Source organism: Equus caballus, chromosome 1 (genome assembly GCF_041296265.1).
Source record: "Equus caballus isolate H_3958 breed thoroughbred chromosome 1, TB-T2T, whole genome shotgun sequence".
NCBI classification, from domain to species: Eukaryota; Metazoa; Chordata; class Mammalia; order Perissodactyla; family Equidae; genus Equus; species Equus caballus.
The window spans coordinates 152,964,689-152,983,808 of NC_091684.1; the positions used below are offsets into that span (position 1 = coordinate 152,964,689).

The window sequence follows — 19,120 nt, forward strand, 5'->3', positions numbered from 1 at the left end:
CTCTATACTGTTTTCCATAGTGGCTGTACCAGTTTGCATTCTCACCAGCAGTATATGAGGGTTCCCTTTTCTCCACAACTTGCCCAACATTTGTTATTTTTTGTCTTGGTTATTATAGCTGTTCTAACAGGTGTAAGATGATATCTAAGTGTAGTTCTGATTTGCATTTCCCTCGTGATTAATGATGTTGAACATCTTTTCATGTTCCTGTTGGCCATCTGTATATCTTCTTTGGAGAAATGTCTGTTCATATCCTCTGCCTATTTTTTGATTGGGTTGTTTGTTTTTTTTGTTGTTGAGTTCTATGAGTTCTTTATGTATTATGGAGATTAACCCCTTGTTGGATATATGATTTGCAAATATTTTCTCCCATTTGGTGGGTTGTCTTTTTATTTTGATCCTAGTTCCCCTTGCCTTGTAGAAGCTCTTTAGTCTGATGAAGTCTCACTTGTTGATTTTTTTTGTTTGTTTCCCTTGTCCGAGTAGACATGGTATTTGAAAAGATCCTTTTAAGACTGATGTCAAAGAGCATACTGCCTGTATTTTCTTGTAGAAGTTTTATAGTTTCAGGTCTTACCTTCAAGCCTTTGATCCATTTTGGGTTTATTTTTGTGTATGGCATAAGATAAGGGTCTACTTTCATTCCCACTTGTTTATTTTTGATTTTGTCACAGCATCTAATTTTCTACATTATAGACTTACTAAGCTTAGCTGTAATCTAATTTTGATGAAAAGCTTTTTAATAAAAAATTTTAATTACATGAGTAAAACGTGTGCATTATAGAAAACTTACAAAATAGAGAAGAGTAGAAGAAAAAGGAAAAATCTGTAATTTTCATTATGGTTTATTGTTTCTAGGTATTTTTCTATGCATTTTTTACATTGTTAAGATTATGGTGTATATTCAGTTTAGAGCCTTGATTCTTATACTGTTATATACTATTTGTAAATAAAATTTTAAATGACTACAATATTGTATTTAAAAGATATCTTTATCTTTTAGAGATAAATACGGAAATATTTACAGATAAAATGATATAATGTCTAATATTTGCTTCCAAATAATATGTGTGGGTGGGAAATGTGCTGGTCATAAATTGATATTTAAGCTAGGTGTTGGCTAGGTAGAAGTTCATTATACTATTCTGTCTATTCTTGTATATGCTCATATTTTCCATAATAAATAAAAGACTATAACATTCCATATCATCTGTCTTTATTTAATTTTTGTTTGTAGTAGAGAATTTCAGTTTCTCCATATTTTAAATAACATCACTGTTAATATATTTATGTTTCAAATAGCTTCCTCACAGTAGATTTATATGAGTGGAACTACTAGGTCAGAGTATGAACATTTTAAAGGCTTTTGAAGCATACATAGTGCTAAATTGCTTGATGAAATCTTTAGAACACTTTTATTGGATTTATAATTGTACTTATTGAGCATAGGAGTGATAGTGCAAATTTTATTCTAAAATTTTTAGTGAGACAGTCAAGGTTTATTATTAAGTATATTGTAATAGGCTTACATTTTCTAAGCATTTCTATTCCTGCTCTTTTTTGAGTGCTAGTAACAATTCACATGGATCTAGTACTTTACAGTTTTACAGAGAGTTTTCATGTCCAGTAGCAGCTATAATCCTCACAACAGCTCCATGAGCTATGAATTACAGAAATTCAAAACAAAGTAACTTGAAGCTTTAAAAATATAATTGTTGGTAGTATTTCCTGTTACCACTAGATGGCCCTGTCAGCATATACTTTTGAGCAGAAGTAGCTAGTTTGTAGATATTTTGAAGTTCCCTTATAGATCTTACTAAAGTCTTTTTGCCTTATCCTACGTCTAATAGGAAATTATTCTTGCATATTCTTTGCCTATTGAATAGGATGTTAGTTTTTACTGTCCAACTGGTACATATTCCCTAGGAAAAATCCTTCTTTAGAGATTTTAAATGGAGATTAAAAAAAAATAATGGTTTGTATCAGATTGTGATAAGCTTTTTTACAATTAGTAAAGAAATTCAATTGAATTTATTGCAGTAGGCTTTTTGATTTTCTTCTCAAGAAGAAAGGAATATTAAACTAGTATTTAACGTTTGTTAAAATTTATTGAATTAAATTATCCTTCCTTCGATTGGGGAAAAGTTATTTGCCTCACTAAAAAAGCAACATTTATTGCTGAGTCTTTAAATAGTTTTATTTAAATCTGACACTTTATCGCTGGGGCTTTAATATATAGATAACCAGCTAAGTAATTTCAGGGCTGGACCTGGAGCTGTGGTCCCCTTGGTCAGTTGTGTTGTCCTCAAGCAATCAAGTTCATCTCAGGGTCAGAATTGTTCTGTGATGTGTGTGGTTCCTGTCAGGTGAGAATCAGAAATGAGAATGCTGCGTTTTGGTGTTTTCAGTCTTCTAACTTTTACTAATTATCTTGACAAGAAAATTAGAGCACCTTTGATTTTGGTCTTACTTGATCTCATGTGTAGTTTGTTCCACTGGTTTTCAGTCATATTATATCCATTGCTGCCTTTTTATAACAAGTATTTCGTATAGCCCCTTCTGCTAACTTAAAGTGAAAACCATAGTTATTACCTATCTCCATAATTTAAAAAAATCATTATAATGCCCTAATTATAATATAGGAGAAATAGAAGGAAAGAAATTTATAATAAAATGTGTGCTTAAATATGTAAATACTGGAGCAGACTATACTAGATGACACAAGAGGTAGTCAGACACTTGCGCCTGTACGTAGAATCACTGTGAAAGTGAAAGCTGTGGAAGGTGATTGATACAGTGTTATACTGGTGATTCAGATACCCAAGTGGCATTGACATTAGTGATATGCTTTTCCAAAGTGGTGAGCAACTCTTAGTAAAGTTCTGAACAGAACAAATAGATTTATAATATGGTCACATTCTAGGACATTTGGAATACGTTCTAGCCTTATTCAATGGAACTTTTGAAAGTTATCCAGACATGTGACAGTTCTTTGCAATACGTATTGTTCCCTGCATTGCTGGACCTCTGGTATCCCTGGCATTTGCTCTTTAAATGCTGGTAGTAAAACCTTTATCCTACCCCTCCTCCTGTCAAGCCCCCAAATGCCTCCATATATATCCAAAGGGCCCTCTAGGGGGCAGTGCTGCTACTATTGAGAACCACTGGTTTAAAAGTATCCGGCTATATTAATCTACTACACACCTGTATCGCTCAAGGAATTTTAAAACCACAGTACTTAAATATTGTAGGTCCTTAAATATAATATGTTTTGAATAATTAAGACAATTACAGAATTAGAGAAGTTGATTTGTTGAAATGAATCATTGTTTTGTCACAATTCTTCTAAGCAAATCAATGTTTGCTATTTTAAGTCCCTAGTATCCTGCATTTTCTGTATTTTTTCCTACCCTTCCTGTTTAGTAAGTCATTAGTATATAACTTTCCTTAATGTCGGCATTTACTTACTTGACAGTCACACAGTTTTAATTTGTTGCTTTAAAAAATCCACTTTTTAAATTAGGAAGATAATATAGACACATTAGAGAAATTTTGTAAACTTTCCCATAATTATACCACTCAAACAATTGTTAATGTTTTTCTGTATTTTGTTCTCTGTGTATTTTGACATTCAAAAGTTAGTTTTGTATCTTTTCACTTGGCATAACTTTTGTGTGCTATAACTTCAAAACTGCTATTTTAAATTACTGCATCTTATTCTGTTAGATTCCACAATTTAACCATTTTCCTGTCTTTGGATTGTTCACATTATAAAAAGGATTATATATAATATATATGTATTATATACGTAATAATATATAATCTTTATTGATAGATGTATTTCAGTATATTTTCATTTTTTCTTTAAGATAGATCCTCAGAAGTGGGATCATTTCTTGGGTCATTAGGCTTGGACATTTTTGTAACTTCTGTTAAATATTGCCAAATATATTTAAATATATATTAAATATAATAAAAAATAAAGCTGATCCATTTATATTGCTATCAACATGTATAAGATGTCAATATATGAAAGCATCAATTTCACCTCACCTTTATCTGCATCAGGAATTACTTTAAAATTATTTACTTTACGTTTATCTGACTATCTGTGATGCTGAACATTTTGTACGGTTGTGAATTATTTCTGTTTTTTCTTTTGGAAAACGTTTGGTCATGTCCTTTGACTGTTGATCTCTTGGGTTCTTGGTGTTTATTTCCGTTTTCATTTTGAGTCAGACCTTTTAGGGAACTAAAATAGTAACGTTTCTTACATTCATTTTTGAGGCAGACGTTCCTTTGTCTTTGATTTTAGTTTGATTATTTTATTTCTATTTTTTTTAATACATAGAAGTTTCATATTTTTATGAGATTTGTGTGTTATCTACCTGTAGACGATGGTTTGTGATATCAAATAAAGAACACAGGATGGAAAGTCAGGAAATCAGGCTTCTGAAAGGAAATATTTTTAATATATATTATATCTGACAAAGGACTCATGTCCAGAATGTATGTAAGAACACTTACAAATCATTAAGAAAAAGGCAGACAACCCAATTTCTAAAAATGAGGAACAGCCACAAACTGCCACTTCATAAAAGAAATCCGGATGTCTAAACCAGCTGGCACTATGCTCAGTGAGTGCACACTGATTTTATATTACCTGAGTAAGACATATTTAAAAATGTATATTTCTTGGAAAGATTTATTTTATTGTAAAACTAAATTAATATTAAGTTTTGGTCATCCAGAGTATGGACACTGTTTTTGTTAGTGTGGCCGGTTTGGATTTTACTGTACTTCTGCAGAATAGAGGTCAGTTTCTTTTCACCTTATCCTGCCTTTAGGAGGAGGTTATTATTGCAGGTTCTTTCCCTGTTGAATAGGGTGTTAATTTTTACTATCCAGCTGGTACAATTCCCTGGGGAAAAGTCCTTCATTAGAGATCAGTAATCTCTTTTGATCTTAGTGCCTTTAGCGTGATTAAGGAGTTCCAGTGACTCCCCCGAAGTATGAGAAAATAAGAGGAAAAAGAAAAAGAAATCAGGAATTCAAAAGTGAAGATGTTGCAAGTGTCACAAAAAAGCATGTAAAAAACCCCACATAACACCTGCACGTGCACATGGTTGTTTTCCTTATTCTTCACCATAGGATATATTGTGAATTATTTGTATCCTTACAAATGGAACAACTATCAGAAATTCTTTCCTGCCTGGTGACAAATGCCTGTTTGGACACGTACATTATACTTAGTCATTGTGCAAACCTCCCAGTATTAGCATCTGTTCCTGGTTACTCCTTCTATGTTTGGTTGTAAGGCAGTAATTTAAGCATAAATCTGTGTTCTTTCAGAGACATCTTTTCTTTTAATCAACCCTTTTAGGTTCTCTAACATCTTTTCTGGTTGTGTAATCATTCTTTTCCTTCCTGGCATAAATAGCCTCTCTGAGCTCTGTCTGTCAGCTTCCGTCTCACACACATGCTCCTCTGCCCTCCTCGAGTAAGACCTCTTTATACAAGATTGGGATACTCGAATCAACCTGGCGTTACCCTCTTATGACTTATTTCCCCTTGGCTACTTACCCAGCTCTCAAACAGTATTCACTTTTTGAGACATATTCACACCCCAGACACATTTTTTTCTTGTGTGATTTCAGAGATTTCACATCTTCCCTTCCCCACTGGCTTCAAATTCTACTGTTTGCCTTTCCTCAGGATACTATATAGTATCGTTGAATAGTCTTCCAGCTGAGTAGTCTTTCTGGATTTGGGAACTTTCTACTCCTCAAAACTGTCATCCCTTGATTTGAATGTTTCTGATACATTCAAATCTTTCTTCACCTGTGTACTCCTGTCATGATCTTTTCCTAACACCTATTTCATTATTTTTTATTCAAGAAGATGCACACACACACACACACACACACGTGCCCACACACTCCTTTAGGCTGTGGCATTAGTCTTTTCAGATACCTTGAATTCAAGATATGAGGTAGACTTACTTTCCAGCTTCTTTTTTTTTTTAAGATTTTATTTTTTTCCTTTTTCTCCCCAAAGCCCCCCAGTACACAGTTGTATATTCTTCATTGTGGGTCCTTCTAGTTGTGGCATGTGGGACGCTGCCTCAGCATGGTTTGATGAGCAGTGCCATGTCCATGCCCAGGATTCAAACCAACGGAACACTGGGCCGCCTGCAGTGGAGCGCACAAGCTTAACCACTTGGCCACAGGGCCAGCCCCACTTTCTAGCTTCTTAATGAGACATATACTCTATTGATAATATTGTTAGACTCTCCGTTCAGTATTTTCACTGAATGTGAATTGTGCCGTTTTCTGGAAGAACTTACATGTGCATTGACTGTACAAGGGTTGAAAATACTTCTTTTCGAATTGTGAACACGTTTACTGTTGCAAAAAAAGTTATGGTAGATTTATTCTAATTTGCACCTGTCACAAAGGACAATATCTTGTGCTTTATTTCTGTTTACTTTTGTGAAAGACTTCATTGCTGCAACTCCTCTGTGAAAACATATCGTTGCCAGTTTTAAATTTTAGACAAGCTTTCTCTGCCACTTACCCCTTCTATCTTTTACCAGCTGTATTTGGAGAATTCAAACTAATTTTATTATCCTGGGTAAAAACTTAATGAGAAAGAAAAGTCTGTTCCCAAAATCCAAATATAAATTGCTTTTGTGTGATCTGTGGTTTCATATTAACTATATCACAACCTTTTGAAGGGATGATTGAGAATTGACTTAGTAATAAAGACAGAAGGGAAAAGAATCATGTCATGATATATAAATGGAGATGTTAAATTCATCTATGTTTTGTTTAGATGTCCCTGGTAGACTTGGGAAAGAAGCTTTTAGAAGCGGCACGAGCAGGTCAAGATGATGAAGTTCGTATTTTGATGGCAAATGGAGCTCCTTTTACTACAGACTGGGTAAAAAAGGATTTGAATGTTATGGTGTTTCTTCTTCCTCCCTGTCTTCCCCCTCCCCATCCTCCTCCTCTATTTTTGAATTTTTCCAGATAAAAATTTAGTCAGTATTGTGTGTATAAATGGTAAAAAATTAAGGTTATTTTGGAAATTTGTTTGCAATTTTAGAATCATAGCTATATTTTAAAGAGAATGGTTTGTATCTTTTTTTTTTTTTTATATCGGACATCCTGATCCAAATATTCTGCCTGTAAAAGGGTTTTTCTTTTAAGCTATGGAGTTCAGTAATGCAGGATGAATGTAAAATGTAGCTGGTTGAGATTTAATTTAAAGGTCTTATAAATAGCACAGGTAGAATTTATAATTCAGAAACAGATAAAGATTGGAGTTAATGTTACAGTAGCTTCTAAAAAGAAAAAGAATGTTTGCATTTTAATTGATACTTGTAAAACTATTGCAGACATGACCAAAGAGGAAGAAAGGAATGGGAACGAGTTCTTAGTAACTATAGAAGGCAATTGTGAGGAAAACAAAACAAAACACATAACTCCATTTAATTCTGGGGGTAAATCAAAATGGATGATCTTGGGAGTATGGAGGGTTAGGAATTTGGATTAACTTTCCCACTGGTAACAACTAAAATTCCAGATTTTTTCCTCTTTTTAAAAAATTTTTTTAAAGATTGGCACCTGATCTAATGTCTGTTCCCAAATTTTTTTTTTTTCTTCTTCTCCCCAAAGTCCCCCAGTACATAGTTGTATATTCTAGTTGTAGGTCCCTCTGGTTGTGCTGTGTGGGATGCCGCTTCATCATGGCCTGGTGAGCGGCGCCATGTCTGTTCATGGCTCAGGATCCGAACCTGCGAAACCCTGGGCTGCCGAAGTGGAGCGCACAAACTTAACCACTCCGCCATGGGGCTGGTCCCCCAGATTTTTGATTTTGTTGTTTTTGGCTTACTTGGCCTGTGTTCTTTTTTATTTTTCATTCAAAACAAAACAAATTTTTTTATTATGGAAAACTTCAAACATATATCAACCCTTGCATATCCTTCACCTGACTTCAAAAATTATCTGATCATGGTGAGTCTTGTTTCCTTTACAATCCCATCCACCTTCTTTGGTCTGTATTATTCTAAAGTGAATTCCAGGAACCGTTTTATTTCATCCATAAGTATTTCAGCATCTAGCTTTAGAAGATAAAGATTTTTTGATTAAATATTTAAAAACAATCTTCTTAAGTGCACTGATGAATTACAAAGAAAATAAGGGATTATCAACCTGAAAAACTAAGTGAAAGCCAGAACCCAGAGAAATTTCACCCTAAGAACATTTGCTAAACTCAGTTTGCCTGTTGATTTTCCTACCTTACTGGCATGGGTTACTGAAAACAAAGATCTGAGACTGCTCATAGAGAGAAGTCTCCTAGGACATCCTCTTCCCATAATTCTGGAATCCCAAAGAATGGCGTCTTCATTGTAAGGGTAAACAAGAAATACCCCATCCTTCCTCCTACCCACTCCTGCCCATGTTGCTAGGGTACTGCAAGGAAAATGAACTGACTTGAACCAAGGAACCGAATGGAGAGAGGAAAAAATTGTTGATTAGAATTTACAGTCATAAGCCATCCCTTGCACACATTTGTGGCCTGAACTCATATAAATACATGTGTATTCTGCAAAACCGTAAACTGAACAGTGAATTTAAAATGATCTTTGGACTAGTGTTACCTAGTTTCCTGGCTGAAGCAAATGAACATCCTTTCTGGAGGAAGCTACCTTCATTCTAGACTTCATGGCTACAAAGGAAATTCCAGGGAAAATGACTAGTCAAAAATAACTAAACACACAAGGACACAAAGCACCTTGGACAATAACCCACTGAAACAGCTGACAACAGAAGTAGACCTACAGACTTAGATAAGACTTTAATAGCAGATTAGGAACAACTGAAGAGAAAACTAATAAACTGAAGGATATGAAAAAAAAAATCATCTGGAATATAACAGAGAAAAATAGAAAATATGAAAGATGTCAGGAGTCATGAAGGCTAGTGTGAGAAAGTCTAACGTATATCTAATCATAAACTCATAAGGAGGGAGAGAATAGGGATGAAATAATTTGAGATAATGGCTGAGATTTTTCCAGGACTTATGGAAGATGGCAGCTCACGGATTCAAGTAGCCCTACAGAACTCCAGCAGGATCAATAAAAAAATCCATATCTAGACACATTATAGTGATACTGCAGTACATCAAGATAAAAGGATCTTGAGAAGGATTAGTATCCATAATACATAAGGAATTCCCATGGCAGTAATAAAAAGACAAAAAAGACTGGGCAAATGACTTGATATGGTACTTTACCAAAGACAAAGTTCAAATGAATTTACATTAATAATTGGGCAAATGCAAAGTAAAATCATGAAATACTATTGCATATCCACCAGATTAGCAAAAAGAAGCCTAATGGTACCAAGCATTGGTGAGGAGATGTGTGAATTGGTATAAACATTTTGGAGGACAGTTTGGCAGTACCTAGTAAATTTGAACATGTGTGTACATACCCTGTGATGTAGCCATTGAACTTCTAAGAATATTTCCAAGGTAAACTCTTGTTTGTGTACTTGAGACTGTTTTTAGCAGCAGCATTATTCAGAATAACACAAAACTGGAAACAACCCAAATGTTCATCAGGAAATTGCTTGAATTAGTTGTGGTTTATTCATGCAGTAGAATATTATGGAACAGAAAAAATTAGTGGATTACACTTGACCTTCACCAACATGGGTGAATCTCAAGAGCATAATGTTAATCAAAAAAAAGGCAAGTCACAGAGAAATACATGCAGTATGATTCTATTTAAATAAAGTTCAAAATAGGCAAAACCAAAGTATATTATTTAGGGATACATAAGTGAAAAAAAAAAACCAAAACAAAGTAAAGCAATGTTTATTACAAAATTCAAAATAGTAATTGCCTCTGGGGCTGAGGGAGGAGTTTGTGATTAGGCAGTAGCACATGGGAAGATTTTAAATTGCTGGCAATGTTGTATTTCTAGACTATAATGGTTGTTTCGCTAATGTTTGCCTTTTTTCTGTATACTGAAAATATGTATGTATATAACTATTTTGTATCATCAACCAAAAAGGTAAAGTCTCAAGAAAAAAAATACAAAGTAAACCCTAATCTTGCACTGAGCAGAACTCTTGGTTGCTAAATGGGCTGTTGAGATACTTCATTAGTTATTAGATTTTAAGAGTATAGGAAGGGCTAGTTATAGAAAAATATGCCAAAGCATGGGGAAAGAAAGGATTGCTCAAGAATCTTCACTGATCTGCTAGAATGACCTTCCCTTAAAAATACAAAGTTTTTAATAGTAATAAACTCATTATTCCCAGGATAAATGATTTTTGTTTTTGCCGTCTGTTGGGAGTACATGCCTAGCTTTGTATTATGACTGTTACCTGTTGTTTGACTTCAGGCAAATTAGTGACCTCATTGTGCCTAGGTTCTTTTCCTGCCAAATGAGGATAGTAATAGTACTTATGAGGAGATTAAATGAGATAATATTTGTAAAGGTCTTAGAATAGTGTTTGCCATGGAAAGTGCTTAGACAAAAACCTTAGTTGCTGTTATCACAGTAGTGGTCTTAGCAAATTTCATGTTCTAGTGAACTATCTTGGTTCTTTGGAACGTGAGGGCCTTGGTAATCAGCTGTAGGGACTTTCTATGCCTCTAAATACATGTGATATAACTTAATTCTGACTTTCACCTATTAAAAATTATGCCTCTAAGGCTCTTCTTTGCTCACATTTTAGTACCTCCCCTGTATTTTGTGAGCATAGTGCTAATACAGTGGCTAGATGACGTACAACCAATTTTAGGAGAACTGGGCTCTGTTTTGGTTCTGTCCTGCCTCACCTTTGGCTTGTGCACCTCAGATCAGATTTTTCCCTTGAAGAATGACTGTACAAACTCCTTTAAGAAGATCACCAACATACTTTAAATAACTTATGTTTTAAGTCCTACAAAGCAGTTTAATGTAAAAATGTACACTGTTACATTTCTTTGATATGAATTTCATAGATGAAAAGAAGTTTTGTGTGATTGGTATGAGGAAAACATTCCAGTACTCAGAAAAATTTCTCAAACCCTAATTATCTCTAATTCCTGATGAAATTAATTTTGTTTAGGCTATTTATCTGGTAAAAAAAATGAAGAAAGTAAGTTTGAATTCAATGAAATATCGACTTTTCTTCCTCACTGAGAAGTGTGCAGGGCCTCTGTGTAGAGAATGTGATACGCATAAATTCTTTTGAGTTTTGAGTTACTGTGTAAACATAATATAATGCTTGCTATATAAAGAGAAAATACAAACTAGAAGATAGTAATAGAAGTGCATTAAAAATGACTATAAAAGTGGATTTTTTTTCTTGTGAAATAGCTGGGAACTTCTCCACTTCATCTGGCAGCACAGTACGGGCATTATTCCACCACAGAAGTGCTACTCCGAGCGGGTGTAAGTAGGGATGCCAGAACCAAAGTGGACCGAACGCCATTACACATGGCAGCTTCTGAGGGCCATGCCAGCATAGTAGAGGTTTTGCTTAAGGTATGTGTTGTCCTTTTGCACTTTGCTTTTGAAAGTTCGTGCCCAAAAGCTTTCTGACTTTATAAGAGGGAGAAGGGACCTAGTTTTACTGAAGGCCTACTTTTCCCCCTCTTTGTTTTCTCACTTTTTCTGTTTAAGCACATTAAATGAAAATTACCTTAAAGTTTTCCTTTGTGGGGAGAAAAAAAGACTTCCTTTAGGTTTGTTCTTAGGCCAAACAATTTCTTAAACCTTGGTCTCCATATGGTGAGAGACTACAGCTTTGTCTTACTCAACACAGTTAAAATGCTCATGGAAGAGAACATGAGGCTTGGATGACTAACAAACAAATAAGCAAATAATACAAACGGGGATTTTTCTTTACTTATCTAAATGTCAAAGAAGGATGTAGAAAATTCTGAAATAGAGGGTGATAGATTTAGATGTTTTTAATTGTTTTCGTTCTAGCCTCTAGATCAGCCTATCCAAAAGAAACACAGTGTAAGCCACAAATGCAAATCTCATGTAATTCTAGGTTTTCTTTTAGCTACATTAAAAAAGTAAAAATTAATTTTAATATTATATATTGTTTAATCCAAGATACAAAATATTATCCTTTCAATGTGAAATCGGTATAAAAATTATTGAGATATTTACATCTTTTTTTGGTGTTAGGTCTTTGAATTCCTGTGTGTATTTACACATACAGATTAGCCATATTTCACGTACTTAATAGCCACATGTGTCTAGTGGCTACCATATTGGAGAGTGTACCTCTAGATAGCTCCCTTTTAATTCTCTGTTACACTGGTTTTGAAAGCAAAGGGTAGTTTTGTGTAAATAAGAAACTAGGGGACCAGCTCCCACGTGGAATTAAAGAGAGTTTTGGAAGAATGCTTATAGTTTTCCTTCACTTCTTATATATGCCATTCTAGCCCTTCATGCTCATAGCTGGGTGACTGAAAAAATAATTACTGCACTCCTAAGAAATCAGAAGGAAACCAATTAGGAAAGTCAGCATGATAGAAAACTAAGTGACAGATATATGGTGATTCCTGGACATATTGATTATTCAACACAAAAAACTAAAGAGTTGATTATGTTAGTAGCAGATTCTTGCTTTAAAGCATGGTGGTTACTATTTTCATATTAAGAATTCTTTATATTTCATAGTTTAGAAATCTCTTATTTTGAAATATTTTTATAGCATGGTGCTGATGTCAATGCAAAGGACATGTTAAAGATGACAGCTCTACACTGGGCCACAGAACACAATCATCAAGAGGTGGTGGAACTTTTAATCAAATATGGTGCTGATGTACACACGCAAAGTAAATTTTGTAAAACTGCGTTTGATATTTCAATAGACAATGGGAATGAAGATTTAGCAGAGATATTACAGGTAACTTTTGACTTTTAATTTAAGAAAATAAAAGCATCTCTGTCTTTTGGGTGATTTGAACTATTTAGCTTATAGCTTTTCATTTTTGACTTGGTTGTTTTGGACAGGCCTTTTCCTCTTTCACTTCTTTGTTCATTACTGTTTGTTTTCCTGATTGTAAGACCATAGTCTTTGTATGTAACATTAGAAGATTAGATAAGGTGATTACTTTCTGTGTTGTTAAGTTCCTGAATTCCCCTTCTAGACATTCTATTAAATTTTTTGTTATGCATATTTGAATACCATGTGGTTTTTCAAAGTCTTTTAAACGTCCACTGAAAAAATTTTTTAGCAACCATAATAACGTCCCCTGAGTGATGCAGTCTGTCATTTGATTGGTTTCTTTTATTTTTCACCATGCTGAAAAGAATCTGTTTGCAAGCATAGTTATTTATGGCTTTGGGCAGGTTTTTCTAATAACCAATATTCTCCTCAGCTAAACAACATTGGTGTAAATTCTCTTCTTCACTTGCTGCCTCTTCTCGCCTGTCTTCTTGTTCTCCTTCCCAGTAGAACTCTTCTTCTCTTAGACCATCTGACGCTATCAGACTTCAGCCAGTCACCTAAAAGGTGTTATATGTTCAGGAAAATGAATTTTGCCATGCCTCTTCCAATTCTTTTACTCCTAGGAGTGCAGTTTAGGGGCTGGAGTTGAAGATGGAGAATAGTTCATTGGGAAGGAGGTGCTTTACATATGTTGGGTTATATATTGCTGAATATAGAAGAAGTAGTTTAATTTAATTTCTGTAGTTATAGAGCAGCAGCATATCTTTCAGCTGTGTTCTGTAAAAGCCTTTCAGGCACCTGTTTCTCCTCTCACAGGATTTTGCTGCTTTACCTAAAAGGGGAACTTAGGATATAAATTCATACCTGTGATTTCCCCTCTGTACTCTCAGTAGACCATAAAGATGATTCTCCTTAAATTAGAGGATGCTTCTTTATATTTGTGTTTGTACTACATTGAGAGTCTGTGCTGTATGTTCTGGTTATAATTCTGAAAGCTTTGTGATTTGTCCCCTAGATCGCTATGCAGAACCAAATCAACACAAACCCAGAGAGTCCCGACACTGTGACGATACATGCTGCCACCCCGCAGTTTATCATTGGACCTGGCGGGGTGGTGAACCTAACAGGTCTGGTATCTTCAGAACATTCATCCAAGGCAACAGGTATTGAGATGCATATAGGATAGCTGTTGGGATTTTATGCTCTAGTAGGTATTCCTCCTTTTAAGAAAGGACTGTTGGAGAATGAGGGTAAGATTATATCAGCCACATTGGTTTTCTTTGGTATAATTGGCAGAAAAAAATTCTGAGACAAAATAATTTAAAGAAAGCTGATATTGCAAAACATATTGCAATATTATGTTTCAGTAACTAATGGTATCCAAGCTTGTTTTTCACGAAACTAATATTATCCGAGCTTTATTTAATGGTTGGATAAGGTAAAATAGAATAACAGAAAATGCATTAGATTAAGCTTCTTAAAAATTCAAGTCTATTTTCTCTTTTCTCATAGATGAAACGGGTGTATCTGCTGTTCAGTTTGGAAACTCCTCTACATCAGTATTAGCTACATTAGCTGCCTTAGCTGAAGCATCTGCTCCATTGTCCAATTCTTCAGAAACTCCAGGTTAGAAAAACAAGTCAGATGTGTACATTAAAAGTTGGGGATAGAAATAGTTACGAAGGCCAGGAAGTAATCTAAAGCCTCAGCGGGCAGGGTCGAGATTACGGCCATCTGCGGGGAGTGGGGCAGGGCAGGGCGTCTGCTGCTCAGCTTGGGCTGAGTAAAGTCACATGCTCAATGTTGCCAGATTCTGTTTTTTCATGGGAAGCACAAAATCTGGATCTTAAAAGAATATTAAATCTTGGCTATCAATTAAAATTAAGTTTAATTAAAATAAAAAACAGACTGTGTGGTTCACAGAAAACATGTCTGTGTACCCAGTTTGGCATTTGTTTTACTTGTCTGTGACTTTCTGTATAAAGTAGATAAATATATGAACTTGCTGTCTTTTTCATAACACTTAATTTTTGTCAGTTCTATTAGAATGACATAAAATCTTAATGACTGACATAACTAAGAAATAGCATACCAACACCACCATTAAAGGATGACCTGATGTTAAATGATGACAAACAGTATCAATAGCTGGTTAGATAAGGTTACCTGTATATACTTAACCAAAATAGTTCTTGCTGTAATTATTCTGTAAGTAAATATTTTTTCAGTTAGGAAATTAAAGTCCATAAAAATATTCTTCTAACAGTAGTTTAAGCCATTAAATTTGGACCAATGCTAATAAAAGTAAAAATTCGATCATTCATTATTTAAATGTGATTTTTCAAAGTGTGATCGATAATAATAACCACAACAATTCATTGAATGCTTGCTGTTTGTGCTATGCACTGTGGTAAAAGTTTTACTTATGATGTCATTTAATCCTCACCAAAAAGTTTGAAGGTAGATGTTACTGGATACGACTGTTTAAGGTACTGCTGATTGAAAGACCTGCCTCTCTCTTTCTCTCTCTCTCTCTTTCCCTTTCTTTACTAACTACTGGTAATAAAGATTTATCCATTCTCCAGCTTCTTCAGCATCATAATCAGTGTTTGAATCTAAGCCTTTATATTTGGGAGTCTTAAGATTTTTCTGAATCACTTTTGGCCGTTAGCAGTAATGTGCATCGTCATTTTGACTTGCTGCTTTTATAACCTATGCCTGGATCTCTTTAGCGACTTTGTAATTGCATTAGCATATCAAAGAATATTAATTTTATTGGTGGTTTCTATTTGGTTACATTTATAAATTTTTTGTCTTTAAAGTACACATCTCTGAAAATTAAAGAACTTTTCTTGAAATCAGATGCATCTTTTGATATTAGATGTTTGGGTCTATGAATTGGTCATGAAAACTTCTCTAACTTCTACCTTTGAAAATGTTATGCACAGTCTAGTCTGAGAGAATTAGTAATTTCAATTGACTTTTATTGCGTGTGACTTACAGTCTTCTGTGAGCACAATTTTTCACTTCATTGCTACATCATAGTTGAAATCTTTTAGAAGATATTTGAAGAGCTTGAATTAAGTTAAAGTTCAGGTGAGTACATTGCCTCCAGTGTAAACAACTCAGCCGAGGTGTGTAATCAAATAAAGAAATATCTTCTCACATGCTTTGCACGTGCTCAGGCAAATTATTTCTCTGCCTCTTGATTGTCCAGTTTCTTTTAACATCAGTTGTCAGACTCATCCTGATTTTAGAAATGTTTATATATATTTGTTCAGGGACGTCTTAGGATCTGGGAAATAAAGTAGTACTCCTATTTTATATATGATGAAACTGGGATTTGTGGAGGTTAAATAATTTTGCCCAAAGTAGCATGGCTGTTAAGAGGTGAAGGGAGGTTCGTGCTCAAGGTCTGACTGATTTCCCAGTTGTGTGTTTGTGACCATATGATATACTAGCTCTTCTATGCAGTTTCTTTAGGTGATCAGTGTACTGGTCTCTTCTAGAATGTTTATAATTTGATTTGTGATAGGAATAAATATTTGTGTAGTTATAATTTTGTCTCATATCAAACAAAAGCATCACTATTCCTACTCTTACTCCTGAGGTGCATCTGTTGAAGCTATTTGTTAAAATAAATGTTGTGCTCATATTTTGCCCTTTTTGAAATGATTGAGAACCAAAATATAAGAACTATCGGTACACTAATTGGTACTGCTCATTTTCTTTTCTTTTACTAGCTGGGTAGTACAATAAACACATCTTTTGGATACCAAATAGCCAGAATGTAGCAGCAGATGGACCGCATGTGAGATGGAGTCTGGCTGGCCGACATGGTCCTATAGATAGAGGGAAGGTGCTGCTGATGGTCTAGGTTACCATGCCATTTCACTTGGGAGCCATGGCTTTAAATAGCGCCTTCATAATTACATTAGGGCTGTCTTTGACATAGAAAAGAAATCCTAGTGTTAGTCCAATGAGAACCTCATAAAGGAAATCAGTCTATTACAATGCTTTCACTGTGAAACCAAGTGATACCTCTGTCTTTTCTTGATGTTACGAGCAAGAATAACTGCAGATTATCAATGTTTGAGGATTCCAATGTCTCACTGAATTGCTTCTTTACTAGTATTTTTCATGTAAATATTTCCAGTTTTATTATTTCCTCCTAAACCTTTATTTTTCCAAGTATTTAACTTGTTTGATTACATTTTAAAAATCTCTATGCATAATTTTCGTGATTCTTTATCTCTTTAGTAGAAGTATAGAAAAATAATTTGATATCTTACTATACCCTGAAGAGTTTGTTGCTCATGTTCATTTTTATTAAATGACTGGTTTTGTTGAGAATTATTGATTTCCCTTCCTGAGCCCATAGGCCTATGCTAATGTGCATAGCTGTATTAAATAATCATTAGCTCTATCGGGGTCCAGGCCAGGCCAAAAAAAGATGCTGAAACAATTGATATTAGCCATAAATTGAATTTGGCATAATGAATTATAGAAAAATAATGGTCAGTATTTATTGGGTTCTTGCCCTGTCCTTGTTACCATGCTGAGTGCTTTCCGTGCATTATCTCATTTTGTTCTCCAAGAAGTCATCTGAGTTAAGAGACAGAGACTGTCACTGACCATTGACCATGATTTGCTTTTCAGCTTTGAGGTTTCAGAAATATTTTATTAGTATATCCTGAGTTGATGTAAGAGACTGACTCACACTCAGCAAACTCATAAGAAGGTGATACATAAATCAAAATGCCAATTACTTATTTTTAAGGGAGGATACAACTGTCTTTCTTTTTTTTTTAAAGATTGGCACCTGAGCTAACAACTGTTGCCAATCTTTTTTTCTTTTTTTTCTGCTTTTCCTCCCCAAATCCCCCCAGTACATAGTTGTATATTTTAGTTGTGGGTCCGGTCTAGTTGTCGCATGTGGGACACCACCTCAACATGGCCTGATGAGCGGTGCCGTGTCCGCACCCAGGATCCAAACTGGTGAAACCCTGGGCCTCTGAAGCGGAGAGTGAGAACTTAACCACTCTGCCACGGTGCTGGCCCTATTTTTTTTTTTTTCTTTTTCCCACAACTGTCTTTTGATACATGAAATTAACTTACTCATTTTGGAAATAAATCAGTGAAAAAATTTACAGCTTCTGAAAGTATGCATACGCAATTTTCAAAATACTTGTTTAAAACTGTTCAGAATTTTGGAGTGGAATAATTCAGGGGAAATAACAGGCAGCTCAAACATTAATACAATAATTGTCATTCTCTTTTACATTATTACAACAAACTAGTAGAACTGCTTGAAAATAGTTGGGAATTATCTTGTTAATTTATGTACCCAATGATTAGAAGGCTGTGTTCCTTTAAATTTTCTGTAATTCAAGTTTTCTACTAATTTGAACTCCTCTCAATTGATTTGAACTAATACAATGGCAACAAGAACAGAGTTTTTACACTTCGTGTGAATCAGAATCACCTTCTTGACAATACCTTTGCCCTAGTTCTACCCCAGTAGGTTCTGATTCAGTAGGTTTGGGACCCTGAAATCTTTATTTTTAACCTGCTCCCAAAGACGATTCTGATGGCACACTGAAGTTTTAGAATTTGACTAAATTTTAAAAGGTCTGTTTCTCACTATTACTAAGTTGGGTATAGTAAATACCTAAAGATTATAAGTATACTACAGAAAGGTTTGCTTGAATAAAATATATTTCTTAATTATTTCATTTTTATGTGTAATGGAATATTTATTCAACTCTTTATGGAGTGCATAGGTGAATCTCTAATGAGGGAAAGGTGGGAGAGAGGAATGCCTTTCTTAGTAGCTTTAGTAGTTAAATATATCTGGATGCCTGCTACTTAATCTTTTCAAGAGTTGAATAATTAAGGAGCAGGCTTCAGGTAATTAGGATATAATTAAAACAACAATGTGACACTGACTATCAAGGCGAGATTTCTCATATTGAGATGAGAAGAATGTTAATCATGTTGAGTACTTTAAAAATAAGACAAAGCTGACGAATTATTCACTGCCAACAGTCTATAGACCTAGTAAGGTTTACTTACCTCTAATTTATGTGCCTCTTTAAGTTTTTGTAGATTATAGGAGTTTCTGTGAAATTGTATCTCTAACAGGT

At 34.6% G+C, this 19,120-nt stretch overlaps 1 protein-coding gene across 13 annotated transcripts in view; it reads left to right on the forward strand.

The window, feature by feature from the left end:
* GABPB1 (GA binding protein transcription factor subunit beta 1) overlaps positions 1–19,120 on the forward strand; it is a 63,675-nt gene that overhangs the window by 28,944 nt on the left and 15,611 nt on the right. For 7 of the 13 annotated variants that reach the window (XM_023636858.2, XM_023637036.2, XM_023636834.2 and 4 more), the window contains 5 exon segments: positions 6,835–6,942; positions 11,381–11,548; positions 12,735–12,929; positions 13,990–14,137; positions 14,487–14,600. In XM_023636858.2, the coding sequence (XP_023492626.1) occupies positions 6,835–6,942; positions 11,381–11,548; positions 12,735–12,929; positions 13,990–14,137; positions 14,487–14,600 (733 nt within the window). 13 annotated transcript variants of the gene reach the window in all.